The sequence below is a fragment of the Pyricularia oryzae genome, chromosome 3 (genome assembly GCF_000002495.2).
Source record: "Pyricularia oryzae 70-15 chromosome 3, whole genome shotgun sequence".
NCBI lineage: Eukaryota > Fungi > Ascomycota > Sordariomycetes > Magnaporthales > Pyriculariaceae > Pyricularia > Pyricularia oryzae.
The window spans coordinates 5455811-5471447 of NC_017849.1; the positions used below are offsets into that span (position 1 = coordinate 5455811).

The following is a 15637-nucleotide window of genomic DNA, read 5'->3' on the forward strand; positions in this document are numbered from 1 at the left end:
AAAAATTATTAAATAATATTAATTTAAATATTTTTTGCGCAATTAAAATATTTTATAATAATATATAAATAATTCGGTTAATAATGGGGTAAAATAAAAATTTTTAACGAAATTTAAATATATTAATATATAAAATATATAATTACGGTAATTAACGCAAAACGGAAAAGTCGCGGTGGAATATTTACCAACGAATTTTATATTTGCGGACGGCCTAATAAAAACATTTACCAAATAACAATTCGAATATTTTCGAAAATTATTAAATTTGTACAATATATTAAAAATATAAAAAAATAAATAAAATATATTAAATTTATATATTTGGGCTCGCGGAATATTTATTACTTTTACCGCGCAAACGTTATAATTACCGTAAAATTGTTAAATTTATAATATAAACGTTAAATTTGGGATTTATTAATTATATATAATATAAATATAAAAAAATATTTTTAAAAATAAAAAATTTTTTTATTCGAAATTATTAAAATATAGGATTAATTGCGACGTATTTTATATTTTTGCGCCGCAAAAAATATTATAATTTAAAAAAAACGTTTTACCAAAATTCCGCCGGAAAATATATAAAACGTCCGAAAAAATAAAAAAGATTATATAAATTCGACCGTTATTATTATTAAACCGCAATAGGTATTTTTTTTCCGCAAATTTTTTTAAAATACGCGTTTTAAATTTTTTTTAATTATATGGGCAATTAAAATTTTTGCGCAAATTATCGAAAAAATATTAATTTTCGCGGCCGTAATTCGGATTATATCGTCGCGGAAATTTTGCTAAATTTGCGGAAAATTAACCACAAAATAAACGCAATTATTAATAAAAAGTTTATAACGTATTTTGGTATTTTTATTTTAACGAATAATAATAAAAACGATAATTATAAAACGAAAATTTGCTCCGTTTATATTATTTCGCATTTGCGATATTTACAACCGTAATTCCAACATTTTGATTTGCCGTTTTTAATTAAATTTCTTTTATAATTATAATAAATTAAATCGTTTTAATTTTTATTATTTATTATAAATATAATATAAAATTAGCAATAATTTTCGGTAACGCGTTTTGCAACGCGTTTCGCCGTATTAAAATTAACGTTAGCAAATTAATAACCAATTTAGTTAATTTCGCGCCGATTTAACCAAAAATAAAATTTAATTTTATAATTTATCGTGCAAATTTAATAACGGTTTATATCCGTCGTTTTTTTTCGCGAACGGTAATACGGCGGTCCTTTCGTTTCTTTTTATTTATTACGTTATTAGGTCGTTATTTCCGTAAAAACGTTTGCAAAAAAACTATAAAAAAAATTAGCACAAATTTAATTTAAAATCAAAAAACTAATTTATTTTCCGGTATTTGTCCAAAAAATTCCAATTTTTAAAAAAAACAAAATTTTTTCGGTTAAACGTTTTTAATTTGGTTTAATTCTCGGGGGAAAATATAAAATTTTCAAAATTATTATCGCTATTATATTAAAAAAAACCGCCCTAAATAAAATCGGCCATAAATTTTAATATTTGCGGCGAAAAAATAAAAAACGGTGCAATATTAAACGTCGAAACCAAAATTATCCAAACGAATTAAATTAAAATAAATTTAATTGCGATATTAATTTGCGTATTGCGAACGCCAAAATTACGGTATAATTAATAAAATCGCGCCGCGATAATACCAAATCGCCCGAAATATTAAAAAAAAAATTTTTTATAAAACGAAAATTATATTGGTAACAATTAAAAAACGTAACCAAACGGCCGCAAATTTTTAAAATTATATTTTTTTACGTTTTTTAATCCCATTTTTCCTTTATTAATTTTATTTTATTTTATTTTTAATTTATTTTGTTTCCGGCGGTGGTCCGAACGGTCGGATCCGGTATTTATACGCCGGATCGGGGGTATATCGCGTATTTTACCACCGCAATTAATTATAAAAACGTGCATGTTACGATCAAGGTATCGGGGTAACCTGTTCTTAGGGTAAAGTACAGTGGGTTGAAGCAACTGAGCGTCTGACTGGGTAACTGGGGTTCTCAATGACTGGGGGTGAAGTTATGATCGTTCTCAAGTAAGTATTGAGGTTAACTAGAGTTTGATTGCTGCTAAGCAATCCTAGAATCGAATCTATCTACATGGTAATGAGCGTGCCTTATATAGACTATGTTCCGAATGTGATCTCTCCTGAAAGGTCTCTGATCTTAAAGACTCCCCAGGGTCTCTGGAGATCAGGTTGTGATCTTTGAGATCATCCCTTGTCCGTTTGAGATCAACTGTCTTGGCAGTCACGTGCTGTCACGTGGCTTTGTCCTTACGTAATCCCTGTTCTGCCGGTCGGTGACTTTTTCTGGGCGAGTGTCGTCAGGAGGGGCACGACCCCACCTGGCCTCCCTGGTACCGGCCCAACTGTCTGGTCGTAACATCAGGTCTCCTCTCCTTTGGCCAAGTCCCTTTGGCCTTTAAGTAGTCCGTACTCCCTTGATCCCTGTTCTGGTTTTCCTTCCTTCCTGGCTAACTCTCTTGCGCCATGTCTAGTCGTGTAGCCAAACCGAAATCTGGTCGCTCGTCGACAGAGCGTCGTTCTGCCCTTCTTTCTTCTTTGCTTTTGTCGACGGTGGAGATGGCTGCTTGTTCTGCTTGTGAGTCGAGGGGAATACCCAAATGTGCGGTTTCTCCTCAAGATTCCTCTCGGTGTGTCGAGTGTTTGCGGTCGAACCGTTCGGGGTGCGATGTCCTTGGAATTTCGCCTGCTCAGCTTCGCAAGATTGGCCAACAGCATGCCAAGCTGGAGGAGGAGCTAGAGGCTGCGGAGGAGGCTCGTCGCCGGGCGGACGAGAAAGTTCGTTTGGCCGATGCGAAGGTCGAGCGTCTTCGCAAACAAAAGAAGATGTGGTTTGAAAAAATGATGCGAGCTGTGTCTCGCGGAATTGATGACTTGGAGGAATTGGATCGGGTGGAGCGTGAGGAGGCGGAACAGGAGGAGCGTCGACGATCAGCCGAGGTCCTGCCTGAAGTGTCCTTGGAGTCGCTTCTTCCGGATTCCAATTTTGTCTGGGATTCGACTTTCCCGATGGGTCCTCTGAATCCTTCGTTGTTGGATGAGATGAATGTTCTTGCGCAACATTCCGTTGGTACGTCGTTTTTCTGGTGTTTTTGTTTTGTGTTGCATACTGATCGTTTCTTTGTAGGTTCGTCTGGTGGTATGGTTTCGAGTCCTGGTCGGCCCTTAACTTCTGGGAATGGTAGGTGGTGCTTTCTTAGGTCGTCCTCTTTTTCTTGGCTGACTTGCTCGCAGATCCAACTCCTGATAGTACTGGCGGAGCGGTTCCTGGCAATCCTGGAGGTGGTTAAGGGGTTCCCAAGTGTTTTCTTCATGCCCATAGTTTTCCCATTTAACAAGGTACTTTGTTTTGCCGTGGTTTCGTCTGTGGTCGAGTATTCGTTCAACGTCGTAGGTCTGTTCTGCGTCGATCTCGATCGTTTCTTGTGTGCTGGTGCCGTGTGGTGCTGGTTCCAGTAGTAATACGTGAAATGTGGGGTGAATTTTCATGGTGTCTGGTAATGACAGTCTGTAGTTGGTGTCGCTGATTTTCTTGCTGATTTTAAAAGGTCCAAGCTTCTTAAAATCGAGCTTGCTGTTAGGTCGTTGTGTTTTGATGTTGCGTCGAATGAGGTAGACGCTATCTCCCTCCTTGAAGGATGGTCCCTTCATCCGATGCTGATTGGCGTATTTTATCATTCTTTCTCGTACGAACTCTAGTTCCTGCTGGAGTTCTTTGTGTAATTGTCGTAACTCGCTCGCTTGTTTATCGGCTCGCGGTGCCGTAGTCGTGGTTCTTGGTTCTCCGTACGCTGTAGGGTTGAATCCATAGTTGGCGTAGAACGGGGTTGTCTTGGTACTTTCGTTTTCTGAGCTGTTGTAAGCGAACTGTGCTGTGGGTAACAACCGTACCCAATTGTCTTGCTTGTGGTTCACATAGCATCTTAGGTATTGTTCCAGTGTTTGGTTGGCTCGCTCTGTTTGTCCGTCCGTCTGTGGGTGGAATGCTGTGGATAGTTTGTGGTCTGTTCCTAGCTGTTCCATCAGGGATTTCCAAAATCTTGATGTGAAGAGCTTGTCTCTGTCTGTGATGATGCTTTCTGGAAGTCCGTGATTGCTGACAATCACTCGTAGGAATGTGTAGGCGATTTCTTCGGCGTTGCTGCTTTCTTTGTATGGTAGGAAGTAGGCGTATTTGGTGAGTTTGTCCACTATAACCAGTATGCTGTCGTACTTGGTCTTAGTGAGTGGTTCTTCCGAAGGAGGTAACTTGACGATAAAGTCCATTGTAATGGTCTGCCATGCCTTGCTGGGGGCTGGTAAGGGTTGTAGGAGTCCGTAAGGCCTATGTCTTGCGGACTTGCTCTTGGCACAAAGTTCGCAGTCCTTAATGGCTTCTCGTACTTCTTGTCGTGTTCCTTTGAAGTTGTGATGCTGTTTTAGCCGTTTCCATATCTTGGAAATTCCTTGGTGTCCGTGGGCTTTGTTTCCGTGGATCTTCCGTATTTCTTCTGGTGTGGTTACCGTATTTGTTGTTATAAGGCTCCGGTGTGCTGGTAAAAGGTTTCCGTTTCCGTCTGTGGTGAGGATAACCCGTGTTTCCTCTGGTACTGTGTTCTCGTGATTTGGTCTTCGGCTAAGGGCGTCGGCCCTGCCGTTTTCCGTCCCTTTTCGGTAAATAATCCTGAAATGGAATTCTGACAGGAATTCTGACCATCTGATTTGTCGTTTGTTTAACACTTTGCTAGTGGTAAAGTGGGTCAGGTTCTTGTGGTCCGTGTAAACTAACACCTCGTGTTTAGTTCCGGATAACTATGGTTTCCATTCTTCAAATGCTCAAATGATGGCCATAAGCTCTTTGTCGTGAATCTGGTAGTTGAGTTCTGGTCCATGTAGTTTTTGTGAGAAGAAGGCGCAAGGATGCAACCGTCCTTCTTCGTCTCGCTGATTGAGTTGTCCTCCGATCGCATAGTCCGATGCGTCGGTCTCGACTTCGAAAGGTTTCGTTGGGTCTGGTATCTTGAGGATTGGTTCTCTGGCTACTGCGTCTTGTAGCTGTTCAAAGGCCTGTTGTGTCTGTTCCGTCCACTGGAATTCTAGGTCTTTTTTGGTCATGTTGGTCAATGGGGTGGCAATCGCGCCGTATCCCTTGATGAACCTTCTGTAAAAGTTCACGAATCCGAGGAATGCCCGAACGTCTCTTACGTTCTGTGGTTGAGGCCATTCCTTTACTGCTTGGATTTTCGATTTCTCCATCCTAATTTCTCCAGGAGCGATAGTGTATCCTAGGAAATTGACTTGCTTGCTGTGGAAGAGACACTTTTCGGGCTCAACTAAGAGCTTAGCGTCTTGCAGCTTCTGTAAGACTGTGTGAACGTGTTGCTTGTGTTCTTCCAACGTCTTGGAAAAGACAAGGATGTCGTCCAGGTAGATAACGACGAAAATGTCTAGGCATTCCCTGAGAACGTGGTTGATTATGGTTTGGAAGGTTGCTGGGGCGTTGGTAAGACCGAAGGGCATTACTAGGTACTCATAATGTCCTCGTCTGGTACGAAACGCGGTTTTCCATTCTTCGCCTTCCTTTATGCGGATCAAATTGTATGCTCCTTTGAGGTCTAGTGTCGTAAACCATTGTGCTTGGTAGAGCATGTCTCGGAGTTCTCCTATCAGTGGGAGTGGGTAGCAATTTTTTATGGTGATGTCGTTTAATTGTCTGTAGTCCACGCATAGTCGTAATTTTCCGTTCTTCTTTGGTACGAAGAGGATTGGGTATCCTGCTGGTGATATCGATGGTCTGATGTAACCTTTCTTGAGGTTTTCTGCGAGGTACTCGTCTAGTGCCTCCATTTGTGTCGGGTTCAAGCCGTATATCTTGTGGAACTTGGGCTGTGTTCCTTCTTTCAATGGTATCTCGTGGTCGAACGGACTATGTTCGGGTAGTCCTGTTTCGAGTTCGGGGCTGAATAGTCGTTCATACATCCGGTATTCGGCCGGGATGTTGTCGATTAATGTGGTAAGGTTCGATCGTTCTTCGCTCATGGATAGTCGCGATCCTTCCGATATTGGCTCCAGGCGTGGCTCGCTTTTCCTCAATAGCGCTATAATTTTTTGTTGATTTCGCTCCTGTGCCCTACGCTCGTTGCGTGAAGTCCGTTTCTCGGATTTTCCTTCAGAGGCTAACGGCTCTTCCCATTGGACTTGGCCGGTTGTCCAATCTATCCGGGGGTTGCTCCTTCTGAGCCAGGGGATTCCTAATATCACGTCTTTGTCCCCTATCTCCGTAATGTCTAAGGTGATTTGTTCCTTTCGTCCATAGCTCTCCATCCAGAGGTGTACGGTCTCTGTTTCGATGGTGCCGTTCCCGTATAAAACTGCCTCTCCTTCCACGGTTTGCAACTGGTATGGTTCCTTCTTTTGCTGCCAAGGTATCCGTCGTTTCGCTACGACCCTTGGTGAGATGTAGTTGCCTTGTGCTCCACTGTCGAGGACTGCTCGTATGGGTCTGCCATCGAGTCGTATGTCGAGAAATATGTGTTCATGTGCTGCTATAGTGTCTTGTGTAGCGTTCAGGGTTCTTTGTTTCGTTCCTGTTGTCGCCGTTCGGTGCCCTGTGCCGTCTGGCTGTCTTAGTTTTTTAACTTGCTGGACTCGCGTCGTGGGTCCTTGTTTTTCTTGTCCCTGGGTGTGTGGCTACTTCTTGTTTCGACTAGGTCAAGTGGGTGCTTCGCTGGCACGGGTGTCTTGCGTGCGTTCGTGGTTATCTCGTTATCTCGTACGTTGGGGTTCCACACAATTCTGGTCATTGGTGCAGGTCCTGGTTGCCGTGATTTCTGTTCGTGCCAGGCCTGTGCTTTGGCTAGCATATGTACTCTGCATACGCTTCGGGTGCATTCGTACCATGGGAACTGTTTCTGGTTGCAACACGCCATGGGGTAATTGTCGTTAGGTGTGAAGATTGCGGCTGGCTCAGTGTTGAGTCTTATCTTAATTTCCCAATTTGGTAGGTCGGTTGTGGTATATACTTCGTGAATGCCTGTTGCTTTGCGTCGTCGTGGGAAAAAGTTGTGGACTATCTTCCTGCTTAAGTGGAGTCCACAGTTGTCTCGGAAGCATTCTGCCCAAAAGATTTCTGCGTGTTGAGGGTGTTTGGTGTCCAAGGTCGGGTGGTCTCCAAAAGTTGCATTGACTGGTCCTGTAGGATGTCGGATCTGTGCCTGAAGTGGCAATCCGGGAAACTGTACTGATTGGTCGTCTCGGTATAAGTCGATATGCTTCTTTTCGTATATGTAGGGGTTGTTTTCCCTTGCTGCGTTGTACTGGCTCGAGGGCATGGTCTCTTCCTCGCTGGACTCTTCCTCGGAATCCTCGCTTAATTCTTGTGTTGAGGACTGATTGGTTGTCCTGATGTGGTGGGTTTGTCCCAAAGGTTCCTCATCCGATTCTCCGGAGGCATCCGAGTCCGTGAGTTCGGGTAGTTGGGTCTCTTGTCGGTGTAGCTTCGTTGGTTGTCCTGTCCCTAGGGGTACTCGGTTTCCTACTGCTAGGGTTCGAGTGCCTCGGGGCTTCTGTGGGTACCATCCTGCGTCGTTTTTGGAGCTGTTGTGTACCATGCAATTGTCATCGTAGCAGGTGGTCCAGCTCATCGTGCTGTGTTGGTCAGGCCGTAGTTGCTGGTAATTGGTGGCATTAAGTCCTCGTGGTTTTTCGGTCTTGCCCCTAAAATCAGGGACATCTTCCTGGTTTCTCGGACAGTTTCTGGCGATGTGCCCTGTCTTGTCGCACTTGAAGCACTTGCCGCTCTTGGGGTCTTTACGGGGCTTCTTGTGTTGTGTGGCACTGAGGTCCATGGGTCCACTGTGGGTACCATAAGCTGTACTGTAGGTCTGGGGTGCCATGTGACGGGGCTGCTGCCATCCACCATTGTTTCTGTGGTATGTGGGTTGGGGGTGTTGGTACTTGCGTCCCGTGTTGGCTTGTCGAGTTGAGGTGACGAACACTCGCTGTCCGCCTTGTTTTTCCTGTCGGCGTTCGTAAATCCGGTTGTCAAGTTTGATGGCAAGTTCGACGTACTCGAGGAAATCCTCGGGTCGGTCGAGTTTGGATACCTCGTCTTTTACTTCTGACTTCAGTCCCTGGTAGAACTGGAGGATCTTGGTTTCTTCAGTTATGTCCAGCCTTGTTGCTAGCCTTCTGAACTCGGCTGCATAAACGGAGGCTGACTTGGTTTGTCGTAGGTTGGCCAAGTCTCGTTCGGTCTGTCGTTTCTCATCGGGTTCCTGGAACAAGGAACGGAGGGTGCGTTCATACCCTGCGAAGGTTGAGAAAATGTCGGTGACTTCTTGGCGTCGTTCTTCGGGGGGTACATCAAGCCATTCCTGCAACAGAGGCTCGAACCAAGACAAGGCTCGTCCTCGGAGGAAAGTGGCCGCGTGTACCACCTTTTCTGTTTCACTGCGGAAAGTTTCCAGATGGAATGCTTGGTAGGTGCGTACCTGTACAAGGTACCCTTTAAGTTGTCCAGGTGTGCCATCGAATGTGGCTGGGGGGTTAAGTTTGAGTCTCTCGCGCCCATCAAGAGGGGTTGAGGTAACGTTAGCACTGGCTCGGAGAGCCTGTAGTTCCTCTTGGAGTTGGGTTGCGCGGAGCGTCTGTTCGTGGAGCTCCTGGTTGGTCTGAGCAACCTGCCTACGGAGCTGGTCTTCCTCGTCCTCACTATCGCTATCATCCTTGGGCCGAACAGGGGCCTTCTGGGCCGCCTTGCTGCTCGTAGCCGGGGTGCTGGGGGTGTTGTTCTTGGACGTCTGGGAAGACATGTTGTCGGATACTGCTCGGTATGCTTCAAGGCAAAGTACTGAACAGGAGCAATCAAAATGTTACGATCAAGGTATCGGGGTAACCTGTTCTTAGGGTAAAGTACAGTGGGTTGAAGCAACTGAGCGTCTGACTGGGTAACTGGGGTTCTCAATGACTGGGGGTGAAGTTATGATCGTTCTCAAGTAAGTATTGAGGTTAACTAGAGTTTGATTGCTGCTAAGCAATCCTAGAATCGAATCTATCTACATGGTAATGAGCGTGCCTTATATAGACTATGTTCCGAATGTGATCTCTCCTGAAAGGTCTCTGATCTTAAAGACTCCCCAGGGTCTCTGGAGATCAGGTTGTGATCTTTGAGATCATCCCTTGTCCGTTTGAGATCAACTGTCTTGGCAGTCACGTGCTGTCACGTGGCTTTGTCCTTACGTAATCCCTGTTCTGCCGGTCGGTGACTTTTTCTGGGCGAGTGTCGTCAGGAGGGGCACGACCCCACCTGGCCTCCCTGGTACCGGCCCAACTGTCTGGTCGTAACAGTGCATTCCAATTTTTAACAAAATATTCCGCTATATTAAATTTAAATTAGGTCGAATGCAATTAAATTATTAACAGCGGTTTTATTTCCGGGTTTTGTTAAAAATATAACATTTCTTTATTTAATTTAACGCTTTTTTTTATTTAAATACGATTTTGTAACGCGTATAATATTTCTTTATTTTATTTTTCTATAATTAAACTGGTATTTTACCGAAATTTGTTCGATTATATAAACCCAACCAAAAAAATACATTCGTTTATATAAATTAAATAAAACAACGTTTATAACAATATATAAAATTTTGGATTTTATAATAATTGTACTTATTAATAAAATTAAATAGAAAAATAAGCAAATATTAATAAATATATTTCACAAAGCGGCTTTTGCAAATTATAAAATTGTAAATAAAATAAACTAACAAAACCTCACTAAGTAATTATATAATAATATTTATATTGCATTTTTATAATTTTTGTTTAATTTATTATTTTAATTCTAATTTATATGTATAAAATACACAGTATTGCACTGTATCGCCTTTGCCCGTACGGTGCGCGCGTAGTGCGTACACTGTACAGATTTGCCCGTTGACGGTAAAAATCGACAAAACGTCCTCAGATTAGAAAGAGCGTGATATTTTCCGCCAATGTAATTGGTGGAAAAGCCATGTGGCTGGTAAGGTATATGGAGCGCGGGCCACCTTTGCAAAGCAAGGGTGGCCTAGTCTGAGCACTGAAACTACTGCAAGGGGGATTTTAGTCTGAGCTCTGGGACTAATTCATATATATATTTAATCATATATTTAAACTTAATCTCTATTGCAAATATTTACTTGCTAGGTCGACCTCGATATTATTACCACAGATAACCCCTCCCCTCTCATCGCAATCAGATATAGTTACATCCAACACCCCAACTCCGGAGCTCGAGTCCACAGCTTTCCCTCCAGCACATTCGACAACTAGCGCAATAGGGGATAGCTCGTACAATCGTCGGAGCTTGCCTGCGCTTTGGGGGGTGGTGGGTGAAATATACACGCCATGGCCCTTGACCAGAGCATGCACAACATCCGGCACTAGACCACCACTGTACCGCAGTGTATACTTCTGGCTGATAAAATGTGACACTAGTGCGCTGTACTTGTCACATTCGGCGGCAGCCCTTAGGTTGGCAGGGGCAAAGTAACGTGTGTTGAGAGGCGGCGACGCGAGGCGAATATTGGGCTGCACCATCGTAAGGGATTCGCCATCGATACCAAGCTCGAAGCAAGCAGGCTCCCCGATGCCAGGCACCCTAAGTGCGACGATGGCCGTCGTGCGCGGGCCAAAGACGCCCAGTATCGCAGCGACCATGGAACGACGGGGACTCTGGCCCAGAGCAGTGGCCCCATCCCATACACCCAAGATGGCCCCGACGGTCCAATTTGGGGCGATGATGGAGCTGCCGTCGAGCGGGTCGTACGCTACCGTATACCGCTCGCTCGAGCCGGCTGCATCCACCTCGCCGGAACGCAAGGCCTCCTCGATGGGGACCTCTTCACTGCTTGCCGTCACTACGGAAGGACAGCTCTTGCACGCAGCACGAATTACGTCATCGGCAGCGAGGTCGACGTTCAGCTGCTGATCGCCAAAAGCATTGGTCGTGCCCACGTGCGCCACTGTATGAGCACGTCTGAGCAGCGCCGAGACATCACCAATTGCGTGGACCAAGGCAGGGAGTACGGAGCCGGTGAGCTCTGCACGGGCGGTAGACGGTACCAATGAGTCGAGATATGATCGAAATGCAGCAGAATCCAGAGAGCTGCCAGTTAAAACCGCCATGTTGCCGCTGGTACCCAGGTGTGTACGGCGTTGAGTATTTGGGTGTTTGTCCAATATCAGTTTGAGCTCTCGTACCTATATACATAGATAAGGTGTACTTTAATACATAAGGCTTCTACGACGAAAGATGCCCAAAACCCAGAAGTCTGTCGTAAAAAAAAAAAAAAAAAAAAAAAAAGGCCCACCCCAACAGTGACGTACAAAGGAGGAGGCGGGGGGTGGAGAAGTAAAAGAACAACCAATGGAAGCACTTTCAGCCCGGCCCCGCTCGTTGCGGGGCCACAAACCCGGGCCTGGGCCGACTCGATAAACCATCAAAAATGGCCCGGGGGTGGAAACAAACGAGCTTTGGCGATTCCGGAGCAATACGTACGAATTTGGTGTCTCGGGTGTCCAGTGCATCGACCAGCGCCCGTAGATTAGCTACCTATAGCTCTCGGCAGCGTATACACCAAGCATGCGTACACAAACACACATACCCAATAAGCACTTTATGACAGCGTCGGTGCCGCATTTGCCAGTCTTGGAACCAACCGGACGGAGGCGCTGCCGGGTACAGCTTCCCCTCTCATTGGCCAATGTTTTGCCCAGTGCGGGGATGCTGGCTTCGACAAGTGTAGAAAGAAGGGCCAGCCCCGTCCGATTACGTGATCAGTCGATGGCCTCGCGCCATGCCGTCTTTGGGTAGCCTCTTCACGCGAGATGAGGAGTTCTTGTCGGCGCCCGGCCTCTATCTTCGACGTGGTGCATGCAAAGGGTGTTCGGGGTAACTGGTTGGGTGGATGGGAGGGAGCTGAAGGAAACCAATCTCATCTGTCCCGGAGAGAGTAGAAACAGAAGATGTGAATGACAATGAAACCAGGTCAGACTAAAAATGTGTAGAAGCCTCTCTCTCTCTCTCTCTCTCTCTCTCTCTCTCTCTCTCTCTCTCTCTCTCTCTCTCTCTCTCTCTCTCTCTCTCTCTCTCTCTCTCTCATGCCTAACAGTTACAGCTTCCTCTTCGTCTATGAGACCTCAGCACAGGAGGCGGAAATTTTTAGGCTGTATGAAGTGGACTCTGATGCAGATACGCTGCTTATTGTCCGCCCCTCATCAGAGGTGACCAAAAACTCTGCATTGGAACTCAATGGTCACAAGGACGATGGGCTGACCAACGGCCTCTCCAAGCCGCATATCAACGGCCAGAACTTCAGCACAGAGCTCCGGATCAAGAACTCGTCAATGCATCTGAGCCTTGCCTCCCGCCACCTTTCCAACAAAATTCGGCACAATGCAGCTGTCCAGTCGGGTGGAAGAATACACATCCCCCTGGAAGATGTCAAACCGGCTGCCGCAATCGTGGTGATGAAAACTGTCCCATTGCCGAGGCCAGAAGGTCCCTCGCACAGTCACTCTACATACACTCGCTGATATTGCTATTTTCGTGGACCGATATCGATGCTTTGATGCCGTCGAGGCCCATGGTGGCAGGTGGATAAGGGGATTCGAACACGGCCTAGTAGACGCGCCAGTGGGTAAGGCGCTGATGCAGTGAGCTTACGTCGCCTACGTCTTTTGGCAGCCCTCACTGCTCAAACGTGTCAGCGGCATCGCCGTGCCGCAAAGCACGGAGGTTGTTGGAACTTATGGCTTGCCAATCCGCCAGAAGATCATCAGTAAGCGTAGATTGTGTTTAGGTAACGCACCCAAGGTTCGGTGAGGGATGGTATGCTAATATCTGAGCAGACGGTATCAATAGACAGAAACAGCAACTACTGATCCAGGCAGCAGATGCTGTCAATGATGCGCTGGGCTAATAGCACGGCGGTTTCTGTTTGCTCTCTTGACTTCGACGACTTTTTCCATAGCGCTTTTCAAGCCTCTCTCAACCGTTCTGGTGTACTGTGGCCCCCCCAACTCTACCATCGACGGTGCCGGGTTTGGGGCCCTAATCGAGGCCTCTCGGGAGAACGAGAAAATGCACGAAAATTGGCAGTCCAACATCGGTTCCGTCTTCGTCAAGCCACTGTATTCGAGCAAACCGAGCAAGCCAGAGACGCATAGTGACCAGCCACAAGCCATCGTTATTCGGCAGCCGCAGTGTATTGCAGGCTGAGGCTGGCGGCCCACTTGAGGAAGGTCGAGCGGGAAGCTGGAGGGCTGGAGCTGGAGAGTAGCCTCGGGTACGCCATGTACTGAGAGACAACGTCAGGTCTGCGTCCCCAAAACGAGCTGCATCGTGGTAGTTGGATAAAGAGCTTTCGACTGAGGGTGTATGACGTATGGCAAATATCCTTAGTGATTTACTTTGGCACTGGGTTGGACAACATGCAGGCTGCATGGCTTTGTTTAGGCATATTCGACACTTCCGAAGAAATCAGCTGAATGCGAGAGTGGGCCGACTATGATTCTTATTCGACAATGATAGGCAATATTCGAGATGAGTTCGAGCGAGATACGTGGGAAAGACCAAACATGGCCAACCGTTCTCAAGGGCATCACTGGGTATTTCGTTATATTAATCATATTAAACTGTGCAAGCATGTGTCGTACGAGTGGCTGAGTCAGGATATCACCAAATCGGCGCATTTCCATGATCCTTTACTGAACAGGTCAGCACTTGGTAGCATCACCGAGTCCAAGATCGACTGCAGCCAGCAGCGTCTCCATGAAACCCGCTCCGATCTCCCGTAGGTTATCATTGTGCTGGCTTTCCGATGGGTAGAATGGGCAGTCCGGCACTGCATTGTTTCCAAACCCAAACTCAACAGTATAGCCATGTACAAGGTTCTTCGAAGGGTCGGTAAAATGCCTTGAGTAAGAGTAGTCGTCACTCGACCCAGAAGTAGGATAAAGGCCGACTGCCTGTGAAACCGTGTATGTGCGACCATTTGCAGCCGACATGGCGTTACCCATTCGCTTGGCGGCACCTTGGTTGACCGAATCCTCTCCTGCCGGCGTGTACTCGCCGTAACCCCGGCCGCGGCCAGGTACGTCGTTGACGAGGCCACGGACGGCGTTGTAGCTTGAGTTGTGGAAGTTCATATAGTCGTATTTCTCCTGGTTCGTGTCACTCCCCCAGCTGTAGAGCACATCGCCCGTATAGGAGTGGAGGTCAACAAACCACCGAACCTTTTTGTAAGTATCCAGAACCCACTTGATGTTTTGTGTCTCAGGTTCCGAGAACGCGCTGGTGCCTTGATAAGGGCAAGGAAGAAAAATAGTTAGAAACTACTGCTTAATGGGCCAGGAATGCATCGGCCGACAGACAACGTCGAAATTAACGCAGATGAAACTATCGTTGCTTACCATGGAAAACCTCAGAGCCGGGATCGGTGCTGGCTACACTGCTTGCAACACTTGGGGCAAATTCTTTGGGGAAGTCCCATAGGAAGTCAAAGTTCCTGTTCAGGTCAACGCCAATCGTCGAGTCATCCCCAGCTCTGGCTGATCGAGGATTGCGATTCTTCCTCCAGCAGCTATTGGAGGCCTGGTCGTAGGCGACACCATCCGGGTTGGACAAGGGGACAAAGACAAGCCCAGCCGACAAGGCCTTCTTGACGTCGGCGTTGCTGTAACTCTTGCGGCCGTAAGTGATGCCGGTATTTTTCTCGTTGGCGTAGAGGAGATCGGCGACAAAGAACAGCACGCCATCGGCAGAACCCCGCTCACGAGCGTGGATCGCACCGTTCAGGTACACCCTGTAGGCATCATCGCAAGTACCATTGCCGCCGACCTTGCCACCATAGACTGAACGACCCTCGTATGTTTTCTGCGGAGCTTCAAACGTTTGGAATTTGTAATGGCTTGCAAGCGCCCTGAATCCGCTGTCGATCTCCTTGACGCTGAGCACAGACGTCACTGCCTTGTTCTGCGTCCCAACTCCCAGCGGCAGCTCCTTGCCATCGTTGAAACGATCTCCAGTACCGACTGGAATGCCTGTATTGCCCATAATCTGGCGGCGACTAAGGCGGCTGCTAGGACCGGCGATCCTCTCCTCAGGCAAGACGCATGCCCATGTGAGGGAGGCGAGAGCAGATATGGTGAACAGCTTCATGATTGGTGAAGAGTGATAGATAATAAAGCCCGAGGTAGGCTGCTCGTTGTTGCTTCGCTTGAACAGTTGGTGGCTGGACGTGGATTCAAGCGATACATAGGCAAACCAACTTTGTAAGCTAGGTGGACAGAGAGGTGAGCAAGGAGATGGGAAGAAGAGGAGGAGAAAAAGAAACAATGGACTCCAGTCAAACACCAGAAGTCCGTGCTACGCGAAACAGCATGTCAGCCATGGTGGGAAGCCAGTGCCATTGGGCTGGTTTTGTAACCGGACGACATGGCGAAGAGCCTGCCGTTTGCGGGGTGACGGCGCAGGGCCGTCGCAATCAATCATCAAGACCATGAAATGATTTAACTGATCGTAAGC

The 15637-nt window shown here is 46.5% G+C and overlaps 4 protein-coding genes across 4 annotated transcripts; 2 read left to right on the top strand and 2 right to left on the bottom strand.

The window, feature by feature from the left end:
- Window positions 1-2443: 2443 nt before the first annotated feature.
- On the top strand, window positions 2444-3522 carry MGG_16908 (uncharacterized protein). Its single transcript, XM_003712856.1, has 3 exons — window positions 2444-3154; window positions 3212-3265; window positions 3319-3522. Exons 1-3 carry the CDS (start codon window positions 2551-2553, stop codon window positions 3372-3374), a joined length of 714 nt encoding a protein of 237 aa, XP_003712904.1. The 5' UTR covers window positions 2444-2550; the 3' UTR covers window positions 3375-3522.
- A 6658-nt stretch (window positions 3523-10180) lies between these two features.
- MGG_07702 (fructose-1,6-bisphosphatase) lies at window positions 10181-11375 on the bottom strand. Its single transcript, XM_003712857.1, has one exon. It carries the CDS (start codon window positions 11233-11235, stop codon window positions 10231-10233), a length of 1005 nt encoding a protein of 334 aa, XP_003712905.1. The 5' UTR covers window positions 11236-11375; the 3' UTR covers window positions 10181-10230.
- Window positions 11376-11800: 425 nt separating this feature from the next.
- Window positions 11801-13330, top strand: MGG_07703 (uncharacterized protein; the record flags this gene model as incomplete). The annotated part of the gene is made up of 4 exons (XM_003712858.1): window positions 11801-12001; window positions 12228-12576; window positions 12797-12890; window positions 13083-13330. The coding sequence occupies exons 1-4, from the start codon at window positions 11907-11909 to the stop codon at window positions 13328-13330; spliced, it is 786 nt and encodes a 261-aa protein (XP_003712906.1). The 5' UTR covers window positions 11801-11906.
- A 377-nt stretch (window positions 13331-13707) lies between these two features.
- MGG_07704 (carboxypeptidase A) lies at window positions 13708-15619 on the bottom strand. Its single transcript, XM_003712859.1, has 2 exons — window positions 14524-15619; window positions 13708-14411 (listed from the first exon to the last, which is right to left on the bottom strand). Exons 1-2 carry the CDS (start codon window positions 15269-15271, stop codon window positions 13828-13830), a joined length of 1332 nt encoding a protein of 443 aa, XP_003712907.1. The 5' UTR covers window positions 15272-15619; the 3' UTR covers window positions 13708-13827.
- Window positions 15620-15637: the final 18 nt, after the last annotated feature.